A 24,508-nucleotide genomic window follows, 5' to 3' on the forward strand; every position below is an offset into this window, starting at 1 on the left:
GAGAGCCCGTATTTTGCTGTCGCTTGCTCACTCGGCTGTCGGGCGCCTCGCTGGGTCACTAACCAAGTCAAAGAACGCAAATTGACGTTTCGGGAGCACCACGCCTCCCTTGTTCACAATGAAAGCATATTTTGTGCTTGTTGTTGGGTCCATCCTTGTTAATCATTACCTGGAAGGGAACAGCTAATTTCTTAAAATATCAATATGCAGGGTGAGCTTAGATAAGTTTGCTTCCAGCACATAGTTATGCAAGTGGAAAAGCTCTAGTTTAGGAACTGTAGATTTTTGTTTTCTACATACCATTTTGTGTTATCTTTTCCTTCTAAATTTGTCCTAATTCGAAGGAAGATTGCAAGTGGAAACAGAAAATCTTAGCTGTAATGATCTTGCCTACAATATGAAATCATTTCGCCATTTCACTTCCTCGTTATATCCTACTCTACCAGCACAGGATATACAACAGCAAAAAGCGGTGCATTTTTTTTTTGTTTTTGTTAAGTGCAGAGTATTTTAGGCACTCGCCTTGTTGTTGTAGCTCGTTCGCTGGACCCAAGCAGAGCAACAGGGCGTTCCGTTGTAGTGCTGTTGTCGCGATCTACCACAGAGGCTTCAAAAGCCAAGCGGTTGATATAGTCATAAGCGTTCGAAGCTCGTGAATTGCTGACGCTTGTCCTACATTTCCCCTTTGTTTAGCGCAAAAAAAACTATAGGTACATTTGAGGCAACATATACGTAATTAACCGGCAGCGCCCGCATTCGTTTAGTTAGGAACGCTCGTTGGGTTGGTTTTTACGATAGTAAATGAAAAAAGCGCCCGCGCAAGAAAAAATATGGCGCGTTTGAAATGGCGCAGAAAGGCTCCACGCGCAAGAAGAAAATGGTGCGTTCGAAATGCCGCAGAAAGGCTCCAGCCGCGCAAGAAAGAAATGGCACATTCTGAAGGACACAGAAAGGCTCCAGCCGCACAAGAAAAAAATTACGCATTCGAAATGACGCAAAACAGCTCCAGCATACGAAATTAAAGCAAGCAAAAAATAAGAGAACTCCCGCTGGTGCAGTTTCAAGCAGGGGGCGTGTGAGCACTGCGAAGGCGGGAAATTTGAATTGCATGGGGTGGTAGCAGTGAGTGGATAACAGCGGCACAGCCCATTATGGCGAATCACTGTTCTGCACTTCCGACTGCTTTAACATTGAGTGGAACGGCTTTTTGTTGTTATGATTGACTTTGCTAAAACCCCTTCCGATAGTATATGGTACCTTCCTGCAGCATTCTGCATTTTCTTACCTACACTGAAGAAAACTTTTCTAGCACTTGCTTCCAGTTTGGAAGTGCTGTGCTTGCCTGTGATCACCTTTGTGTGTTCTCCTCCCCGGTACAGAAAGCCTGTGTGGCAGAGCATCAAAAGAAGGCCAAGAGAAAAGAAGACAAGAAGACTCGTCTCAAACAGCATCATGCCGTCCAAATTGTAAGTTAACTGCATACAAACTTGAGCATAAATGCAGCCATTGTGCGCATCTATTTAGAGTGCCTTCCTGCTTTACCACAGTCTCCCGAATGTACTAGCAAATTGGCAAGACTTTTGTATATGCTGATATTGTGCAGACAAGAGCTCCGACCCTATGTATATCTATGAGGAGATTGCGTAATAGTAGTATACTGCATGGAGTTTGTAAATAGTAGTTTCCAGCCATTTTGAGAGTTGAGATAAAGTTTTACAAGTTTTTATTGTGAAATTTTAATGCAGGGATGGCGTTGTACTGCACAAGATAAATAGCTTTATTTTTTCACAGTGTGTTCGGACTTCGCACTGCAAAAAAAATCAAAGCCCCTTTCTTAATTAAGAGAAAGATGGTTGAAACGCAGAGCTTTCTTCCATGCAACCCGAGTCAAAGTCAAAGTCCAAACTGCTTTGACCGTGTCGGAATCGCGCAGTTGGATAACATCAGCTTCATAATGCGGGGGACCCAGGTTCGATTCCGACCACAGGAAGCGTTTTTTTTTTTTTTTAGGGCACTTGATGTCCCTTTGTGCATTTTGGGCGTAACGATTTGGATTTTGGGCTTTGGCATTGGACTTTGAAGACATTGGCTTTCGCCTAGAGAAAGCTTCACATTTCTACCATCTCTCACTTCACCCATGATCATCATCATCATCAGAGGAAGTTGGCTTTTCTGTAGTGCGTTTTGGGTCAGCGTCGCCATCAATAAAGGCATAGAAAGTTTCGCTTTAAAAAACAGACGCTTTGATGGACTGTGACGACTGCATATAAGCTGGCTTCAGTCGCACAACAAACTGAGGGGAGTAAGAAGTAGGTGACGCAGACTGCATTTAATGAGCATAGGTAATTTTAAAAGGCAGAAAAATGGCGGAGCTTTGAGGCACTACCCACAGTTGCGGAATGGTGTCACCAGCTCGCCTATGGTAATCAGCTGGAACAATTGCATATGTCAGAGAGTTGAGCCAGGAATGGGACACGATCAGTGTGTGGTTCCTATAGCAGTGCAATGCTGTCAAAATCGGAGGAAATATAAGAAACTCTGTTCGTTTGCTTTCTCAATGGGGCATTTAATGTTTGTTTAAGCTAAAGTTGTCCTGCTGTAGCCTGACGTAAATGTGAGCTTGCAGTTTAAAGTGAGCACCGAACTCCATGGTCATGCCATCGCACCCCTGAAATTGACTACTAGGTTTTGTATGAGAAACAACCAGACGATATTCATTGGCATGCAGTCAATGTACTGGCTGTCTGTTTTTCACGTGCTCTGCCAAGTATGTTATGTAAGAACTCTCAATGCGTCCTAAGGCTTAAGAGGCAGGTAGTTCGAAAGTTCAGTGCTTGTGTCTGTTTGCCTTCTCTTTGTCCAAGTTCTCTGCACTGTTGCCTAAGGTGTCATGTGTACCCAACTAGCCCAACATGAAGCTTTAGTGAGTTTGAAATCTGCCCTTTTTCAAAGGCAGAATTCCTCTGCAGTGGAAACATCGTATTTTCATATGGGAAAGAATCACCCAAAATTTCTTAGTAAATAAATTTATTGTAGCGAAGTTGTGCTGTGCAATAAACTAGAAGAAAAAATGAACATCGAAAGAGCAGTCAACAAGGAAATGTGCACAATTGAGCACTGTCAGCAAATTGTATGCCACGGCACTGGTAACAAAAAATAAACAAACGAATCATAAAGCATGGTTCGCCGTAAAATGGTGTGAGCACAATGTTTCGATGTCTTATGGGTTTCTTGAAGTGGCAGTGATTAATCATATGCAGCGAGCCTGACACTAGTGCTTGCGCAGTAAGAACGCAACGTGGTTTTTGCTTGCAGAAACGGGAGGAGATACGTCAGCACTTGGAGATGAACCGTGAGCGCATTGACAGTGAACGAAAGAAGACGCTGGAGAGGCTGAGGGAGTACAAGAAGGTAAGTATGGCACGAGGCCAAGTTTCATTCTTCTTCATCTACCCACCTTAGTCTCACACTTCGAGTAAGTTTTTAATGCCTGGGCTCGTGGGGGAAGCAGTCTACCATTGGTGTCGGGTGCTGTCTACGCTGCGTGTGATGATTGATGTGCTCCCCAGAGATAGAAATCATCGCTGGAACGTTATCATTGCATCAACGGAGGCATTGCCACACCGTGTATGCCCACTGGATGATCCCACCTTAGCTCAAGGCAGCGATGTACATGAATTGCTTTTTACTCCTCACGCCTTCCAAACTCAGAGAAGTGGGCCAAAAAGGTTATGATTGTCACTAAGTATCAGGCAATTATTTATCTCAGGCTGGCATATTTCAGCTGCTGTTTCATGGCTGCGAGGCAAATGAGAATCAAAACATAAACATTGGGGTTGGTACTTATGAAACTCGCCCACTATTGTCTGCACCACAGTTGATGTGGGAGCAATCCACCTAAGGGGAGATGCGAGTCTTGGAATCCCGAAATTTGGCCAAAAAATCGATTTTTCAAAATCGCCATTTTCGGAAGGTAGAGCTATTTTTCTCCAGGTCAGCCAAATATCCAGACCAAGGAATACGTAGTTGAGCCATAATATCAATTTATAGCACCGACGACCGCTAAAATCGGCCAAGATTTGACGAGAAAATAGCATTTTTTTGACGACTCGCCGCTCGGGTTCTACAGGCGCTATGGCGTTCATCTTGGTCTCATTCGGAAGTGCGTCTTTTTGTTTTCAATTCCCCACCAGAACCGTTTCGTTTTGTCCGTTGGTTGCGAGTAAAACCGGGGTAAAAAAGAGACAGAACGCGCCGCCCAGACGGCTACTGACTGCACATGACCGTAGCGCGCAATCTAATTGGCTGGGCGCCGTGGGTCGTCTGCTTGGCACACTCATCACAGTGCAACGGGTCATGTACTCGTGTCTATGCAAGGACCGGCAAAAGCCCCGCACGGCGTAAAAGCAAAGTAAATATGTCTATCAATAACCGAAAGGAAGAAAAAGCAGTATTAAAAGCTCGTGGAATACGCTTTCTGCGCCGAGACGGAGGTAGGCTTAGCGCACCTGCGGGCAGCCGAGACGACAGCGTAAGCGATATGATTACGCGCGCTTCCTCGTCGGCAACTTACCGTACAGATGAGTGATTTGAGAATGATAAATGCTTGCACTGTACACAACGTGCGGGGGTGACGTGATATGCGAGTATATTAAAGCGAAAACGTAGTTATTAAAGCGAAAACGTAGAAAACGTAGCGAAAACGAAAACAGTGTGGTGCATGCCATTACCAGCCCCTTCGTTGCAACTTATTTCGCGCGATGGAAATCGCCCTGGAGCCAATTTGATTGCAACGAATGAAGCAGTAACATAACATAACAAAATAAACGTTTACAACTGTGGTGCACGATCGGCACCCCAGCCTTGGTCGCCAAAGAGAGACGGCGTGCTGCCAATGGCGTAAAAATTGAAGCAACGTTCTGCCTTTGCTTTTGTTCAGTTTTTCTGCCAAGTGCCATCTGTGTACATAGGATTTCATAATTTTCCCATGAACTGATTTCAACAAACTTGGTATGCTCGTGTTGAGAGAAAAGAAAGTTGCATTCTAAAGCATTTCTCTTTCTCAAATGCTCAATAAATAAAATTGTTACTTGTAGTAAAACTTCAACTGCGATTTTCTCAGCTTCCCATTTTTTGCATATGTGCCTAGCTTTGCAGAGGTTTTCAGGTTGTTTTTTTCAACGGATTTATATAAACGTTATACCGTTGAATTCGGGGTGAAATGAACTGCATGCTGATGCTATTTTAATTGGCTCAATGTGCCTGAAATAAATGTTATGAGTAATAATATGAGCTCATTAAGTTTTCTGAAAACTGTACTTGGCATAATTAGACTAATTCTATCCAATCAACTATCTTTACAGGAATACAAATAGCATCAGCATGCATGGCAGGTCTTAAGCTACACATCCATACCATTTATTTTCAAAAAAATTGAGTAAAAAGCCCCTTACCGGCCCATAAATACTGGAGCCTAATTAAGCAATTTCTTGCTTAATTAGGCTCCAGTATTTTCTTTCCACTTCAAAACATAATTACGTCACATGAAAACTAATTACACATTTGAAATGAGGAAAACAAAACACACATGCACAGTGATTTTCATTATCATAGACCAACTAACAAAAAAAGACCCTCGTCTCCCCTTACGCCTCTTGGTTCCTGTGCCGCATCTCCCACCCAGAAATACCAGGGCGACAAAAGACGGGGCGAAGGCTCGGCACTGGAGGTTGCAGATGACGAGCAGCCGAGGACGCCGTCTCCCAGAAGCCCCCGGCCTACCCTGAGGCGTCAGAACGGAGACCTGCGAGAAAAGGCGAAGGCCGTCCACGTCTCTCCAGACAGCACGATAGAGAAGCAGGGTGGTTCACTACTGCTGCTTCCACCTCCTCCACCGCCGCCGCCCCCTCCACCACCACCGCCGCCACCACCCCCGCCACCCCCACTGATGCCAGCCGTGACGGTAAATAAGCGATTGACATCCACACGTGAGAGTGCGAGGCCCCTTGCTGTTGACTTTGGTGTAGGGAAGTAAGCGATAATGAGAGGGAACTGGAAAAGTCGGTGAAAGGGTACGTCTAGGATACCGATTTGGGCTACCAAACTTGCTCGAGTTAGCCACTGGCGTGGCGGCCAGATGAGAGCGCACGCGAGGTGCGGCCTGCCGCTTTGCCCGGACTTCAGCGTTTGTCACCGCAACACTAGAGTGCGGGGACGGTAGAGTGCGGGGACGGTAGAGTGCGGGGACGGTAGAGTTCGTGGACGCTAGAGTTCATGGTCGCTAGAGTTCATGGACGCTAGAGTACGGGGACACTAGAGTTCAGGGCGCTAGAGTTCAGGGACGAATTTCGGGACAGAGCGGGGTGAGGCCTCGCGCCAGCTGAAGGGACAGCCAGCGCATGTGTTTTAATGAGTAGCAATCTTTGCCGAGTACCTTGTAAAGCCCTCCATTTGCACAAAAATACATAATTGGTGGAAGTGACATGGCATAAATGGAGATAAGTGGTCAGACAAAATTTTGAAGTACCAAAAAATAAGAAAAATAGAAAAATGGTCTGTCGAAATAGAAGGTACGCACATTTACAACTGCTCCAAAATATGGAGGCTAAATGAAAAAAGCATTCAAAAGGACGTTCCAAATACGAATAAAAACAGCGAAAATGAGCAAACTGTGTATACGCCTCGAGCGTGGCCTGTAAGAAGGGCACCACTGAAATCCCCTTAGCGGCCCGTTTCGAAAGCAGCCGCGGGAGTCTCCGGCCCACTCCCCCCTGTCGCCGTTGCTTTTGGGGCTCATTCAAGACTGTGATTTACCGTTTGTACGCATTCCAAATACAGAATAATGTAAAGCAGGCACTCTGTTTGCAAGCGTGGTGTGTTTAGGAGAGTATAAACGTTCATGACGCGATCTTAGTGCGATACATTCGGTCTGTATGAGCGCCAGGTGTGCGTCGCAGGCCAGCGTCCCGAAGCCGGCATATGCAAGCAGCTGATTGCAATTCTGCTGCCCTGAAATTTAGTGGCAGTGTCTCCCTAAGCAGTGTTTCCTCTGATGGTCATGTTGCGGCCATACACTATGATGTAAATCGGCTTTGTGCGCTTACATAATCTCATACCTGACAGCACGCAAGTTACGTTTGCCACGCTTGCCAATATCAGATATCAGAAATTGATCAGTACCCTCGACAAGCCAATGCGACATAAATTTCACAAACATTCTACGAAATAAGTACGATGGATAATGTAAAATTATACTCGGGAGTCAGCACACGACTATAAATTTAATGCTGGGTCGTCTTGTCGCGAGGTGAGCGCTCGCAGATCATGTTACATTTATCCTCCACGAGAAGCGTGCAGGCGGGCTTATAGAGTAATCCGCTTCCGCAACTAAACTCTTCGAAACATCATCATATGACACAGGGAGACTACAGAATCTAACATAAACTGAGATCAGGGCCTCATCAGATACCACACTCTTCCAACGAGCCCGTGTGTGCGAGGTTTTGGCGCACGTTAAGGAACTCCAGGTGGTCAAAATTAATCCGGAGCCCTCCACTACGGCGCGCCTCATCGCCTCCGTTGCATCGGCACGTTAAACCCTACAATAAATCAATCAACTCTTCCAACGACACCTGGTATCGTTTGTGAACTGCCTACCCTGTATTCTTCAAAAAATCCGTCCGCCAAGTGCATATGATCAGCCGTTCGTTGAAGGCGAAAAACAAACGGAAACTGAACACGCAGCCTGTGTGTGTGATTACTAAAACGTTCCTTTGTTGATTTCACTCCGCATTTGTAAACAACGATAGTTGAGCGTCCCCCCCCCCCTTGATGTCTTGCGAAATATCAGTGCATTTCGCATCTAGTTGTTCTGGTGAATACTTCCTTGATTAAACAAATGTATTTAGCATTTCCGAAGCTGCACTGGCTTTTTTTCATTCCCGTACCACTATTCTATTTATTCCTGACTTGCAAATCATTCATTTTTCCGTGGTTTCATTAACTTATACCTTGGTTCTTGCTATAAGGCGTGAATGGGCACATAGTTAACAACGCACAGCCTTTGAGTGTACTTAACATTTTCGCGTGGCTTATATTCCCATAAAAGGCACAAGTTATTGTCAGCTATTGGGTTATCACATCCCCGAAACATATTTTTCTACGACGTACATATTCGAAGCAAAGCCGCATTAGTTGTCTGCACTGCAAAACGAACCAATCTCTTACGGTGCCAATATCAGGTCTAAACGAGGCTACAATAAATAGAATTCACTTGTGCTGACGTCTTCGAAGGTGACAATGGTGATATGCTGCTGCCGTCGCCGACGCCCGCAAGAGTGGCCAAGAAGTGCGCAGAACCGCCTCCCTGGGAAGCTTTTTTGGCGTTCAAGCGCTCTACCAAGAGGCAGCTGTTTTTTTAGTGCCCTAAACGTGCAATTTGCTTACAGACATCACCATAACAAGTTGTTTGGTGCGCGGAAAGGCAAAGAGAAGCGAAAGAGAACCAAAATAGCGCAGGACCACCTATCAGCCACGCAGTGCTAATCCCGTAGACGCCGCGGAGAAGCGGCGACAGGTGGCGCAGCGATCGCAAAGCTCGAGGCGTATACACACTGCATTTCCACAAAAATGCACAATTGACGGAAGTAACACATTCAATTGGAGATAATTGGCCAAATAGAATTTCAAAAAACCGAAAAAATACAAAAAATTAAAAAAAGAGAAAAATTTCACAAGACATGCATCTTGTACATCTTCAAGAAACGTGCACAAACTTAAAAATGCCTGTAAAAGAACGTTGCCGATGTGAATTACAAACAAAAATGAGCAAACCTTGTAATGCCCTGCATTTTCAAAAAAATGAATGATGGGAAAAAGTGACACATTTATTCGTTTTAATAGCTAATGATTGGCTATAACTGGCCAAACAGGATTTCAAAAAAATAAAAATAAAACAGAAATAAATAAAATTTTACAAAAATGAAATGACGAAATAAGAAATACGCATTTTGTACATCTCCTTTGAAAAACACAGGCTAATTTTAATATGCCTGGAAAAGAGCTGGGAATGCGAATAAAAAAATAGTAGAAATGAGCAAACGGTGTAACACCCAGTGTTTCCACAAAAGTGCACAGTTGGTGAAAATGGCACGTTTAATCAGGAGGATAGTGCAAATGGAAATGATTGGTCGAATGAAATAAAAAAAAAAAGAAAAATAGGAAAAATACAGATTTTACAAAAATTGACTGACGAAATCAAAAATATGCTCTTGTACGTCTCCTCCAAAAACCAAAGACTAAATGGAAATAGCTCGCCAAAGAACATTCGAAATACAAATTAAGAAGTAGGTTAAATGAGCGAACACCAGCATTCCCATGAAAATGAATGCGGAAATAGCACATTTAATCGATGTAATAGTGTAAATGAAAATGATTGGTTCAACAGAATTTCGAAGAACGAAGAAATAAAGAAATTAGAAAAAGAGTAAATATTTTACAGAAATGAACGCACGAAATCAAAAGTATGCATCTCGTACATCTCCGCCGAAAAAACGTAGACTAGATTTACAACACCCGGACCAAAAGCCCTTGTTACAAAAGGTTCCAAGTCTTCAATGTCAGGCAGAATCGCTTTTTATTCAACTGTGGTGTCAAAATAAAAAAGAACGTGCCGACATCATAGTATTACTGTAATAGTATCATAGTATCACTGCCTAGCACTTAGCAATACGCACAACCAAGTCGTTTGTGTCGCAAAATGAGTACAAATGATACTGTTCTATTTAGTGCATGGGGAAGAGCATACACAAAGTTATGTTATGTATTAAAACACTCAGAAATGGCAGCAGTCATGAATAACATTTTGTTTGTAAATTTTTTGTGTGTGTGTGATATGTGCGATGACAAGCGCTGTCGTGAAAGTTATTGCGGTATGTCCATAATATTAAAGGGACGCTGAAGTGATTTGTAAACACTGCGGGATTACTAGCGCAAATTGTAGTCCGGAGTCCATAGGCCATGTTTCGACCATTCTTAGCGTGTTTATGCAAATTTATTTAGTAGAAAAATCAATTCGAAAATGCTGTCTTCCTCTCTGCATCCTAGCCCATTTTCTATGGCATTTTCATGTGACGTCAGGAGGAGATGACTTGGCTTGACTGAGCTACTGCACGGCTCGCCGACCTTCCGGCAGAGTCAGTCGGGCCAGCGTTTAGTCTGCCGGCCAACAACGGGTCATCGCAATTCGCTCGCTCAGTTGAAACTAAGCCATAACACGTTTGTGAATGGAAGAATGGGCCTTTCTTTACTTTGTTAGTTTGTACACTGTGTCAAGCTCCGAGTCCAGGTCGCTCCACACCAGCGCTGCACAAGTGCACATGCGACGCTTCGCTGACTGGTACGCTAGTAGGAAAATCTAAGGCCACTTTAACTCTTTCACTCCGGCGCCATAGGTAATCAGTAGTAGTAGGAAAATCTAAGGCCACTTTAACTCTTTCACCCCGGCGCCATAGGTAATTGGAAGCCGGCTTCCGATGATTTCAAATCTCTCGCAAAATCTAAAACCCGCGCTCCACAGACAACTATCGCCATCTGGTGTGTTCATTGGCAACTTCTCTTTCAGTTTTGGTTTCGTTTGTTTGTGTGTCGTGTGTGGCGGCAGTGTAGCAAGAGAAATTTGAACCGGAGGTAGAGGGGATTAGGAGGAAAATGGCGTCGGGTTCGCGCTGCGCTCCGCACAGTCGGACTGCTGTAGCAAGCACTTTGGCAGCTCCTGCTGTCGATTTTTCTGATTCCAGCAGCAGTGATGGGTCAAGCAACGATGTGGGATATTCAGATTTCAGTATGGACGGCAAAGCTCCGGTTCAGGTGCCTTGCACTTCAACAAGCGCTGGCAGGTAATTTCGTTGTGACTCCGCGCTGTATTTATAAACAAAACATGCTTCTTATCTGACGACTGCAGTTTTACTTTTGTGTTTAGGGTCTCGACAACGTACGGCCAGGATATTTTGCCAAATGCACCGCGCCGTATTGCGCTATCACCTTCAAGATAACCTGGCGCTCGTGTCAGATTAGCGCTGCAGGGTGATGCGAGACGCTTCTCGGGAGCGCTGGATTTTTTTTTCTTGTTTTTTACCACCGAACTGATAAGGATTTTGTGCGAGAACACAAAAGAGTATGCTTGAATGCACATTTTACAGAGACTCACTCACCCTTCAGTGCCTTCGCGGTGTGGCACAGCCGTCAGTTCCGCTAGGTTGACGGGCCCTCAAAAATCCAAAACTTGGTGTACACTGTTGATTTATATATTGAATCATAGCTAAGGAATGCAGGAACAATTTGTACATCTTAAAATTTCTGAAAAAATTCTAAGTCTCAGTAAAATTGCCGATTTGTGTTTTTCGTATACTTTTCTTGGGGGCTTTTTTCTGATTACTTGACAAATAAACTGCAAGTAATTGTACCTTTAGCAAAACTGCTGCTTTGTGTTTGGAAGAGCAATCTATGAGCTACAATTTCATGCATAGCAAGGTTAAGTGTGTCCAGCAGCTCAAGAACCCGCCGCGGTGGCTCAGTGGCTAAGGCGTTGCGCTGCTGAGCACGAGGTCGCGGGTTCGATTCCCGGCCGCGGCGGCCGCTTTTCTGATGGAGGCGAAAAGCAAAAACGCCCGTGTGTACGAGATTTCGGCGCACGATAAAGATCCCCAGGTGGTCAAAATTAATCCGGAGCCCTCCACTACAGCGCGCCTCATCGCCTGCGTTGCGTCGGCGCGTTAAACCCTACAATCAATCAATCAATCAATCAGCAGCTCAAGAGGAAAAAAACGTTTCGTGGAAGCACTCAAAATCGGCCGTTTTTACACCGTAACGATTAAGGCGGGAGAAGAGTCAGCGAAGTCAATATAGGTACTAAGGAAATTAAATCAACTGAAACTTTTACCGTACAGCGCAAAACTAGGGAACAGGAAGCACTTTTTCGCGCTGGGTGAACAAGCACAGCGGTCAGCAGCACGACCACACATCTGCGAACGCTTTTCTGTCTAAGAAATGCAATTGCTAGACGTGAGATATTGTGGAAATTTGGGGGACGCTTACTGCACGAACGCTATACCACAAATAGTCACCTGAGCTGCTTGAAATATTAAAACTAAATAAAAGTGTTAACTGGTTATCCATTATATACCTTATATTTCCAACGCTGGAAGCGCTGGCCCGTGGTCGAGTGGTCTGGAGTGCTAGGTATGTTATTTTGCAAGTCACAAGTTCGAATCCCCGAGGGTACATTGTTTTTTTGTTTGTTTGTTTGTTTGTTTGTTTTTGTGAGTTGACTTTTTTGTTTTCGGCCGATGTTTTCTATACTGAGTTCACCATTTTTGGGCCGTAACGTTCACTGCTCCACGAACTAGTTCACAGAACGCGCGCAGGCTGACACTGACACGCTGGCGAGTTCTCGTTGGCGTGCTGCTGCCATAAGCACTGACTGCTTGCGGGAAGTGGGCACAGGCCAGAATCAGCAGACCCTTGGCCTGGTGCGAACACGCTTTTTACGATACAGGCATGAGTGAGGCAAGCTCCAAATATGGGGGAAAAGCACATGGCATTTGAGCGTCTGCGGGGATGCGGATGGCGTTCATTCACTGCATAGGCCTCGGCTAGTGATTGCTACGATTCCAAGCCATCTTGGGAGGCTTATCTTAGGCATTTTACAGCCGACAACATGGCAGAAGCGCGGTACGACGATTACTGAGATATCGAGAATGCCCATCCAACGATGCCGTCGGATGTCAAGCATGTTGTTTTACTGAACCGAAACCGAAATTGTTTGAATGCTAACCTTGGACATCGCCCAATCAAGGTGCATCTCCTCCTGTTGTCACAGCCTTTAGTTGGTGCGGCCGCCACAGACCGCGCATGATAGTTTTTCTTATAAAATAATTACCGACTTATGAACCGGATAAACGATAAAAAGTGTGTTAATTTGAGCGAGTCTACGCAGTGCAAGCAAAGCCGGGAGCTTGACAAATTCACTTCAGTGTCCTTTTGATATACAATCCTGCAGTCACAGCTTGCAGTCAAACTGTGAATTGCAACCAGACGTGAGGTCACAAAGAGCATGCCAGGCAATGCGAGACACAGCAGTGCGATACACAGGACAACAGTCTCAATGTGTAATGCTACTGGCACAAACGGAATTTAACTCATGTCGTGGCCAAAACAAGCGTGGCAGTAGTTAATTGTCTCCATCGTTTAACAGACATCACATCAGTACTGGTAAACACCTTACCTGAAATGTAGAGCACTAATTTAATTAATAAGCACACACATTTTGATACGAGCGGCCCAGCGGCCGATGTCTGGCAAACGCCTCCCTGAATGGCGTTCCCTGAATAATCAGTTCCTGAATGGTGGTGCCGCATTGGCAATGTTTGGCACTAGGCGCCCTCACGTCTCTGAGGGTATGCGGCAGGCTGTGCCTTGCGTGCAATCACATCCTGTGGTGTTGCCACTGGAGTGGCTCAATGTGCTTGCTTTGGAAGAATAGCAGTAAATGGCGAGAAACAAAAAAAAAAGGCCAAAGCCGTCACCGAAGCAGCTAAACAACTTAGCCCTCAGGTCAAGGTCCCAGGTTCAATTACTGACATAAACAGCTGTACTTCTGATTAAAATGAGTTATAAAAACCCTGTAGGTATTGAGGCACTTTTAAAGGGCCATGCAGACAAAATACAAGTTTGTTTTATTCGAAAGATTTCGTGTTTTATAGTGCCCCCAGCGCTTGTAAGGCAGCAAATGTGCCGTATTCACTGAGAAATTGATCAATTTAGGTTAAAATTTTGATTCTCCTGCCAAATTGTGTGTTTTTGGGACGTCAACAATGAAGTCATAGGTGCACGTATTCAAACGAACATTCACTGCATCATTCGGCTCTGCAGCTTTGCTTGTCGTCAGTCATCCCAGATGGCGCTACCATACTCACCCACAGACAGTTGTTTGCCGTTGCTTTGTTTCTGACTGTATTTGCACCTGGATTGTTTTTGTTACTGTAGAAAGTAACCGTTTTGTGAAACGTGGGGTATCATTGACAAACAGGGTCACGTAAGACAACGTCGCTTACGCCAATCGGCCAGCGTCGCACAAGACAACTCCAAAGCGGCGGGCTGCTGTGCAGCCTAAACAAGCATAGTGCGCCCAGTACCAACAGCAGTGCGCATTGGTACTTCTATGCTTACGTGTATTTTCATAACTTTGATTGTTTACCTCACCATTCTTACTGCTTCAAAATGAATATGCATTACATTTAGGTGCGAATGCCTCATTCGGCAAGCTTATAAGCCCTGCCTAATTTGCGTTTGCTTTTGGTGGCCTCAGCCAATCATACAGCTGGGCATTATGACATCACAGGTTCTGTTGCGGGAAATGAGCTAGTGGGTCGCATGGCCATTCCCTTTTTTCCTAATTGAGTAGTTTATTTGGGCGAAGTGTGCGTTAAAATTGGTGTCAGTATGATTCTAACGAGGCAAACTTGTGTTTTGTCGGCCTGGCCCCTTTGAACAACACCGAGGGATCTATCAAATTAATTTCAAGCCAGTTACAATGGCAGGTGCCGTAGCTAGCCCCGGTGTAACCTCACCTCCCCCCTGCATTGGTCTAGCCATAAATATTTTTTGGTGGGTGTTACACTCCACCGGTAAAGAAAACAAAAAAGAAAGAGATCCTGCATCCCAACAAAATTTTAGCCAGTTTTTTTGGGCTTACAAAACCGACGCCCTTCTTATTTTGGCTTTTACATTATAGTATATTGCTTTGGTGTGTATATACCTTATAGCATAGGCGAAAAAAGGGTGAATGGAAGTGGGAGGGTGGGATGCGGTGCTCAGAAAATTTTGTGGGTTGTACTGACACTGAACCACCCCCCCCCCCCCCCCCCCCCCCCCCCCCTGGTGACACCCCTGCCTCCGTGCAATTCTTAGGTTACAGCAAGAAGATTGCAAATAAATAACAAGGGTGGGAAAACCTATTATGGTTTTCTCTTTACCTTCTTCTGTGTCATGTGTTTAGTGAGTCATAAAAGCATGCGTGTGTGAAAAGTGCATGGCGCACAGTGTGGCGCAGTGGTGCTTGCAGTTATGCTGTCCATTGCTCCGTAAAAATGTTTCTGGGTGGATGTGTGCTGCAGCTGCCAGCCGCTGCAGACCTGGTTCCACTGACGGCACTCAAGAAGCCCTCACCAAAGCAAGATTCACCAAAGACGAAGCAGGTGGAGGCCAGCCAGACTATCAACCTGTCTGATATCCTTGCCGCCCGAAACAAGTTACGAAAGAGGGCATCTACTCCTACGGGCAAGGCTGAAAATGGCAATGAAGGTAAGCATTTCTGGCCTTTTAATTGAAATAGCGTTACCATGGTCCTGTCTGCTGAATGCCAGACCCTGGTTGATGAACTGGGTGTGTACAAAAACAACTTTTGGAGAAGTTGAAACCAGTAAAGTATGTAGCAGTTGTGCTTAGAATCCTGATCCTCCCTTGTTGTCGTTCCTTGGATATCTTTTTGGCTGCAGCAATAATGCTCTTGTGGAAGGTGGGAACGGTGTAGCAATGCAGCTTGCTTAACTTAAGGGTCATTGGCTTCTTTTCTCACTTGTGTGACTAATTGTCTCACTAGTAGCAGTGCAGTGACTGGTGTTGGTTCAAGACCCGAGACACGTTGTGGTACGTTTTGGTGAAACCTTTGTGACTGGGCGTTGTGGCAGTGATCACCTGGCCAGACTAAACAGGGTGCTTTGGCACAGAGAAAAGCTGTCCTGAAAGCTGGGGGAATCTCCCTCGTTGTGTAGTGTCCCTGCGTGTTGTCTCCTCTGGTGGATGAATTGTTACCCAGTCTCAGGAAATGGGAGGCCGTGATCTAGGTGTCCCACCAACCGGGAAAGCCAGGACTGCTCAGGGAATTTTAAGAGTCTGGAAAACTTAAGGAGCACTAAAAGAGTTTTGTGCCTTTTTCACGGGAAATTGGCTCGAATGTTACAAAGAGAACGAAAGTCACGATAACGCTGGCTCTCCAGAACAATGAATACGATCAGGGAACAGTAGCGTTACTACAAGAATTGAGAAAATGCACTTTAAGTTTATTTTTTCATGCAGAATGAAGGCACCTACTGCATGGTATTAGATATTACGGCAGCATTAAAAAGGGGGGGGGGGGGTGCGCAAGGGGGGGCTGTTACCTTCAGGTAGGTGCGGCCAGATAATCCGCAAGGTGCCAAAATCACATGCAGCCTGCGTTAGGTCCACCGGGACGAGGGAGCACTGTCTGTGCCAATCAAAATTTTAAAAGGCTCTTGAGGTGGCAAGGTAGCAGAAGGCTTCATTCAGGCCTTTTTTTTTTAGTGGAACTACTTTGCCTCAACAAACGAGAAGCAGCAGTTGATATATATATATTGTACTGTGCAGTGTGTCCCCCTCTGCAGGTGATAGCATTACTATTCCGTGACAACCTCCCTTTTGCTGGAAAACTTGGTTTAGTCAGCATGTTTTTTGCCTTAGTTGGAGTTGTGGACCATGTTGCGGTTAAATAATGACGGGGAGAAAATCCTTGCATTTGTTCATTTTTCCTATCGCAAAATCGTGTGTGTGCAAAGAATAGAAAGCGCGTCAGGTATGAATAAGTACAAACTTTTCAGAGGACAAAGTCACCTTGATTTCCTCTCTAGCAGTGGAGACCAGAATTCTTTGCTTGTGAGCCATGCTCACTATGTCAGGCTGACCAGTCCTTTTTTGGTGCCTGGCAGTTGGCGCTCCTTCATGGTGAAACAGTTCACAAATTTCCTACAACAAAATGGCCAAAAAAATATCCCTCCTGCACCATACCACCTACATGGCAGAATAATGAGCAGTCCAAAAGACCAGAAATTCACCAGCTGTAGCCTCAACTGTTGGCTGGCACTGTGCCTTGTGGAACACCAAACAACTCCACATGAAGCTACCAGGTGCCCACAGGCAGAGCGCGTGATGAGATGGAAGCCAAAGATCGTATTATCGGTGGTGTATCAAAACTTCAGGCCTGCTGTTTAAGAGGTACAGCTGAGGTGTCAAAGCTTGTTCATGATGTCAGCTTCCCGACATTCATATCATTTGGGCCCCTGGACACGAGTCTCTCGACAGAAATGAGCCGGCACACGCCGCTGCCCGAGTACACACCCTCCGGGCCATTTCCGAAGAGAGTCAAGACATGGAGAAGGCCCCCCCACACACTGAATGGCTACGCGGACATTCTCGCTCACTTCAGACACGAGCGTCAACGCTTCCCTCCACCCAACTCCCACCTTTCCAGAGCCGAAGCGACCACACTCCACCGGCTACAGACCAACTCCTACCCGCACTGTACCCTCCTCCACCATATCTACCCCATTCAGTATTATAGTACCTGCCACTTTTGCCCCCAGCCAGGCACCCTGTACCATTTGGTCTGGGAGTGCCAACAATCCCCATCACTCACACAAAATTCCCGTCCTACGTACGAGCAGTGGGTGGACCGGCTGTCCAGCTCGGACCTCTCGACCCAGTGCGTGCTGATAGAGGGCAGAGAGGGCACGAGCAGCCAGCAAGGACCAGGGCATCCCGGACTAGCGGACGCCCCCCCACCGGTGCCCTCAACATCCTGCACCATTAAGCTCGAAATTTAAGATGTTTATTCTCTCTCTCTCATGATGTCAGGACCATGGAGTAAGATAAAGAGGAAGCGCCGACTTCACTCTTTATAACGGGCCCTTATTGTCCCTCACTCATGGAGTGCGGTGTAGATGGCGCAGCGAATGGGTGCTGTTAACCAGCGTTCCCCGCGCGCCAAAGCCTGCTCAGCCTGGCGGGTGGGACGGCGGAACCCATTCCATCGGCTTTGTCCTCTGCTTCAGCAGCGGTTGGTTTGGTCCTGTTTTGGCGCAGCTTCGCGTCCGCTTCGGGCCTACTACGCACGGGTTGATGAGCATGTTCGACAGCACCTCCTGGGTAACCGCTACCTCACGAAATGAGGTTGTCGTACGGCTAAGATACCGCAAGGATTGGTTTGCAGGGCGGGAAAACAAAATGTAGCGACCACATACAGATATCTGGCCACTGGAGAAGCGCTACCTTTTCCGCACTGCGTGTCACGAATGGGAGTACATTTTGTAAATTGGTGAATGTAAATTCGGTTGTGTTCTACATTTATCACAAAAACCGACCGAAGCCAACTAGTTCTGACAAATTGCGATTTTAAAAGTGCCCTCTACTTTTTCGCCATTTGTAAACTATACTTGCTGGCTAAAGCTCGCTATGAATGCTAACCGGTCAGCTGACATGCCGAATTGCTTCGGTATCTCTGCTTGTGTCATGCAGGAGTGTAGCCCCGATCTTCTTTTCTTCTCTTTTGGGACTGCATACGACAGTACGCATTGCATTATGCGAACTGCATGCCACACTACTGTATAATGCACTGTGCTCTGAGAACTGCATCCAAATAATCGAAAGCAGCTTGCTCTTTGCAGTAGAACACGTAAAACACGGAGTCCGGCTTGGAAAAAATGATCATTGGGGCTAGGTGTTTTTGAAGGCAACACTTGGTTTTGAATCACTTTAACGATTTGAATTGCATGAACAGCTGCTCCTTTCACAAGTTCAGACTTAGCTGAGTGTTTTTCCGAAACAACCACGGCTGGGCACGCTGGGGGATGCTTCGAGAAATATTTCCCTATCACGGCTCCTATTTACTTTCCCCTCCTCCTCCCTCTTCAACATGTAAACACTTGTGACCCCTCAACTAGTTGTCCAGCTGTTAATTAGGACACGCAGATGCGACATGCAGGGCACAGACTTCCGTCAATCTCACCATTAATAAGATAGCGACAGGTGTTGATTTAAGAACACATTACAGGTTTGCTTTATATTAAATTTAATATAAATCAATTCAATTTTAAAAAATGCGGAAGCACTTTTTATGATGAAATATAGGCCTTTATCCGGCTTGGTGCTTTATTATAGAACAACTTTATTTTGATCAACCAAGACATCAGAACACATCGCTCAGCAATGCATATAGAGCTATCCGGTGGAGGCATCGACAGGATTACACGACCGCACAGTGACAGTGAACATCGGGCCCTAAGTTAGTACGACACGGGTTAAAACAAAGATAGCGTTCGGGATACTTTGATCGCCTAATCACGCTGACGGCACCTTTACATATCTATTGCAAGGCGGCAGCCGTAAATATCTTGTGTAGAAATGTATGCATCATTGCCGCATGCCTGTAGATTGCGGAGGACCCTTGGTAACATTGTGTGCAGAAGCAGAAATCTTTAAGCACGTGGCAGTATAGCGGGCGAGCAAAAAAGGGCGATTGTCGCGCTTCATCGCTTTATCGTAAGCTGAGTAAGGCTAGAGTGCACGTTGTAGTGCGCGATGTTACTCTGGTTCAATTTTTGTGTGGTTTTTTAGAAATCATCGTAGTACGGTTGCATCTTATATGTGCTTGGTTAGAGCAATATTTTTCATTTCGCCTTGATTATTGTTGACTAAACAGTCCCTGATGAAGAATAAGCGATCGCCACATAAGTGGCGGTGTGCGATTACCGCACCACTCATTGCGGTAGTGCCCCGTGATTTAGATTCTGCGTGCGTCTCTTGATAGCGCGCACAGTTGGACATGTCAGAACCCAGATGTTGCGGCGAAAGGAAATAAGCCGCTGGGGAGAGCAAGTAAGGGGAGATAGAGCAATGTACAAAGGCACAACGACAGGACGGGGGCGAAAGAGGAAGGCAGCAAAGTGAAAGCTGGGTGGCCGGCAGCGCGGGGACATTGTCGGCCCGTGCAAATGATTTTTTCTGTGCCACAGTCGGCGCTCCTTTTTATCGCACTTCATGGTCAGGACTTCGTCAGTGCCACCATTTCATCTGGGGGAAAGCGATCTAGGCTCATCATGAGTTCCAGGAATAGTCAGAGACATTCGTTGTGCACTGTTGAGGTAAAGACGAAATGAGGGTGGAAACGTTGCCAAGGCCATTTGCGCCCTGATGCTGTTGCAGCTACACTGCTGAGTGACTTGTTATAACACAACCATAAGTAATTAAAACTGAGAACATTGTGGCTGATGGCTCTGTGGGTGAGGCACCGACAGCTGCTGAAGAGACACTCAAATATTTATTGAATGCTGCCACAGGGGTTTCTGTTGGCGACTGTCCAGTTGCTTCTGCTATTCCGCCACCATGAAGGAGCGCGAGGATTGGGAAAGAGGAGGTGCATTGCTCTCCTCGATGCACAACCCTTGGTACATTTCTACTTGTGGGAAGTGAAGTGTCCCAGCTGCTAAACAGCCTTCTCGGTAGTGCGACTGACTGAATTTTAATGGTGTAGCCCCACACTAGCCTCCTAGGTGGTGGAACGACCCCACCGTGTGCATCAAACACGGAGAATGGCCCAACCTATTTCATGAAGTGCCTACGCTGCAGTGCAGGCCCAGTTAACGCTAACCACCTCCCCCACCCCTCCCCCGAAGCGCATTAGAACGTTACATTAGTGAATGGTATGTCTCTAGGTTATAGCAATGCATACATGTATGCAGAAATGTAGTCTGTGACACAGTGTTGCACTTTTTCTTTCTTTTTGTTTGCAGTCAATGGTAGCAATCCAAGTGACTTCAACAACCTCCTCGAAGCTACCCTGAAGCGAATCAACGTTGCCTCACGTGGCCTAGACAGCTCTGATCAGGAGAGCGAGAATAGCGACTTCGAGTGATTGCTCTTTCGCCTTGAAACAAAGCAGCGTATGATGTCCGCACTCACAAAGCAGTTCCGTCCCCAACCAGCAATGCATTGCTACTCTGCAGATAATATTTACCAGTCATACTCTCAGCGCTTTGGTGCTATGATGCTCATGCAGGGTTAAGATGGTGAAGACCACGGAGGATGTTGGGATCTCTCAAAAGGAGACACGTGTGTCTTCTTTTGCTGTAGCTTCTCATTGAAGCCGAGTTCTTGGCTTGAGAAAACCCTGTTTGCTTGTCATCTTGTGCGGAGAAATTTTAAGTCCTTTCTGGCAGCACTAAATGCACAACAAGGCCAGCTTTAAAAATTTTTACCTTCCTGCCAGGTGAGGGCTTATCTTAAAATGCTTCTGCATACCATTTAGTAGTGCAGTGTAACTGGGAAGCGTGAAACTCATATTTATTCGAACTTTTCAGTTAGCTCCTAAGTTACACATTGTCTTCTAATGTGAAGTTTAACCTTTTATGGGGCACTGTTAATGCAGTGAAGCCTGCTTATCTTACATCGCTTGTGCTCAACCACTGAGCAGATGTGACCATTTTTTTTTTTTTTAACTCCTCCTAGTTTGAATTTTTTCATAATGAGCATGCCTTTGACTGTGATGCTGAATGGGACAGAAATGTGTGTTCTTCCCCTCTCTTCTCCTTTTCTCCCTGCAACATTGCTACCTGTCCAAGAATTGCAAGTGCCTGGCAACATTGCACAACATTCTTGATTTTGGAAGTTGCGGTTGTGGTGGAGAATTCGCATGCACGTTATATGTGCATTGTCCAGTGAACGACCTGCTGTTCTGAACGCAAAGTTTGTAGAGTTATGGCCGCATTTCACGACTTTTGCCACTTGGAAACATTTGTTCAGTTCTGTGTTTTGGAAGTTCCTGCTTTGCTCAACTGCGTTTGCTAGTTCCCAAGTGTGTGTACTATAGCTTGCTAATGGAAGATGTAGTGAGTTGTTGTCAGCTGGTGTTTTCGTTATAGCTAGCCGCTGAAATAATTTAGGAACAAAGTTTTTGTGTACAAAGCGTTATGTTCTGTTCTTTATGTATACGTTTCGTAGGCTCTGCTGCCATGAGGGTCTTGCTATTGCGCCTAGGATGCTTTCAATAGAGTCGCATGCTTTGGGATATACCCACCTAACCTTGTTCTACTTCCTGTTCATCACAGGTGCTGCTCTTCTAATTCTAATTGCTTATGAACTCAACTGCAATGTTTTTGAGGGGAAAGGGCAAATGCTGCTTTTCACTCGTTTTCACAGAAGTTATAAGAGAGTGGACTTCATTTTAGAGATGATTATGAGCTTGTGTTGCAAAAATGGTGTTATTTGTTATCTGCTTCATGGGCTGGTAACGGAAGTTCAATCACTATTTGCTGTTGAGGCTTAGTAAGTTTGCTCTCTCTTTAAAGTGTACCTGTATGAGGAATTTTTTTTTAATTGCGTTTTTTTGGAGGGGAAGGAGGCAGGGAGACTTCCTATACCAGTACCGATTACTCAAAACACTTGGTGGGGCTAGATAAATTTGTTTGGCAACTGTTTGACATATAAGTAAGCGGGCCTCAATTTGTCCGAGATTTTCAAAGGTGTTAAACAAGGTGTGAACCTTTAATAGGTTAACAGCTTTGAAGACATTATTTATGTACACTCTACAACAAAGCAGTTATTGTGAAATTTGACTAAACTGGATTGCACAGATTCAGAAATGTGTAATATTGTTTGCAAACCCCAGAGATCTTGCGCGCACCAAGTTCTTCTAAATATGTGAGCTACTAGAGCTACTAACCACGTCACGTTCCCTACCACATTACAGAGTAAGGTTGCAGTTCTGCTTAAAGAAGCATGGATTACTGAGGAACAATATTTGGCATAGTATGCACTGCCCCTGGATCGTTGGTTTCACACATAGGTGGAGTGACATAGGTGGAGTTGTTCTTTATGTGCTGTCACTTCGATTCTGAAACGCTAGTTATCCTGCTTTGAAAGTGGCTTACGGTGGCAAGCATGCTGTCTCTTGTCCTGTGTACCCGTTACATTGTAGACCCTTAGCAAGCTTTCGTAGTAAACTTGTCACTGTAGTTCGCTGAAAACTGTGATTTGTTATCACGTCCGCGTCTCTGTTCACAAGCCTGTACATTATTGGTCTACGCTGTGAAATGTCCCAGAGATCGTTCTCTCCCACAATTACCCCAACATTCTAGTGCAGCTTTTTTGATGCAACGAACACAATTTTTTTGGTCCCTAATGTTATAATCAAACACCGTTTTACGATATTTCAGAAGACTTTGTGGTTGAATTATTTCTTTCTAATGAGAATGTATTGTCATTTGTGTTGTTCTCAGTTTCACTCGTTTAAGTGTCGTGTGTATATCCTTTGTACCTTAGTTACTGCTAGAAATGGTTTGCACTGTACTGTGCTTTCGAGAAGCCCTAGTGCTACGACGTCATGGGTGCAATAATGATGTGTGTGCTTTGCTACGTCCACGCGAGTGAAAACTGCGTAGAAAATAAAAGAAGCAGTTGGTTTACAAAATGCTTGCTGACAGTCTTTCGGGACTGTGTGCTCGCAGTCCTGCAAAGGTTTAGTATAGTGTAACCGCAAACATCAGTGGCCCTGAGACTGATCTGGTGGATGTTTGTGAATGGTTCACGAGACTGAACTTATTGGCTTTTTCGACAAGTCAGTGCTGGGAGGCGCCCAACAACGAGGTTAAGACGGCTGTGATTGCACTGTGGCGGTGCCTGCACTGTGTTTATGTGCAGGCTGCAGGGCACTGAATACCTGTTCAGAATTTAAATGTCTGGAAATAGTTTTTTATTTGATTTGGCATAATAAAGTGTATTTCTCATTTCCTTCAGAGCACTATGTGGTGGAGCAAATGCGTTGCTGCAGAGCCTCTCCCATCTGACCTTTTTTACCGTGTATTCACGAGCAGCACTTCCCACCCCCGTTTTTTTTTTTTTTTCTTCTTTTTTTTTCCCCCCTTTTTCGGTGTGGTATTGCTCGACAAACAAAGCTGAAAGCATTTGACATCAACAGGGGTGGAATTTCAGCTCCATTTGCGCCGCGCTGCGCCAAGTCGCTTTTCCTGTGCCATCCTACTACAAAATGCAATACGTATTACGCCAAAAGTGCTCCCAAGCGCTGCCTCAATGTACCTCCGAATGTTAGGCAATTGAATTCCAGTTGGTTTGCACAGGGAGCAGCGCAGACACATTCGTTGAGGTATAATGTGCGTATGGCAAGCTCAGGTGAGCTAAAGCTCGCTCTATCATTCCACATAATCTCATCCTATCTCTCTCCACGATGTTTAGGAAGGAGGTTGGTGGCAGGGAATACACGCATTTCGCCCCACTCCACACTGCGTCGTGGCACATGAGTCATCACCAGCCATCTTTGCTATCTTTCCGGTTATTGTCAAAAGCAAAAAGTAGAACAGTATTACTGTTGATGCTTGCCGTACAGCAGTTCTTTCTTTTTCTTTTTTTTCAGTTCCCGCTCCACTGTTTATGCGCAAATAAAAAGGTTTGATAAACAGTGGTATGTTCATTATCTCGGTATATTCGAATGTTATTGGGTGTTTTTTTTTTTTTTTTTTTTTTTTTTTTTCGTGGGTAGCAACCTGCATTGCGTGGTCAGGAGTTCTAATAATACGCTGAAGTGTTCTTTATCTTGCTGCGTTGTGTAAACATGAACATTTATTCTTAATTCTTCCAAAGTGTTTTC

General features: G+C 45.3%; 1 protein-coding gene across 1 annotated transcript in view; it reads left to right on the plus strand.

Moving 5' to 3' along the window:
* The window catches only part of LOC144169418 (WASP homolog-associated protein with actin, membranes and microtubules-like), a 45,040-nt gene extending 21,406 nt beyond the window's left edge, over positions 1-23,634 (plus strand). Inside the window, exons 8-12 of the mRNA XM_077698550.1 lie at positions 1,380-1,466; positions 3,316-3,411; positions 5,684-5,962; positions 15,174-15,360; positions 20,640-23,634. Coding sequence (XP_077554676.1) covers positions 1,380-1,466; positions 3,316-3,411; positions 5,684-5,962; positions 15,174-15,360; positions 20,640-20,761 — 771 coding nt within the window. The 3' untranslated portion in view covers positions 20,762-23,634. The remainder of the gene's footprint in view (positions 1-1,379; positions 1,467-3,315; positions 3,412-5,683; positions 5,963-15,173; positions 15,361-20,639) is intronic.
* The last annotated feature ends 874 nt before the right edge of the window (positions 23,635-24,508 follow it).

This window comes from Haemaphysalis longicornis, unplaced genomic scaffold (genome assembly GCF_048455015.1).
Source record: "Haemaphysalis longicornis isolate Haplotype H1 unplaced genomic scaffold, Haemaphysalis longicornis Haplotype H1 scaffold_2, whole genome shotgun sequence".
Classification (NCBI taxonomy): domain Eukaryota; kingdom Metazoa; phylum Arthropoda; class Arachnida; order Ixodida; family Ixodidae; genus Haemaphysalis; species Haemaphysalis longicornis.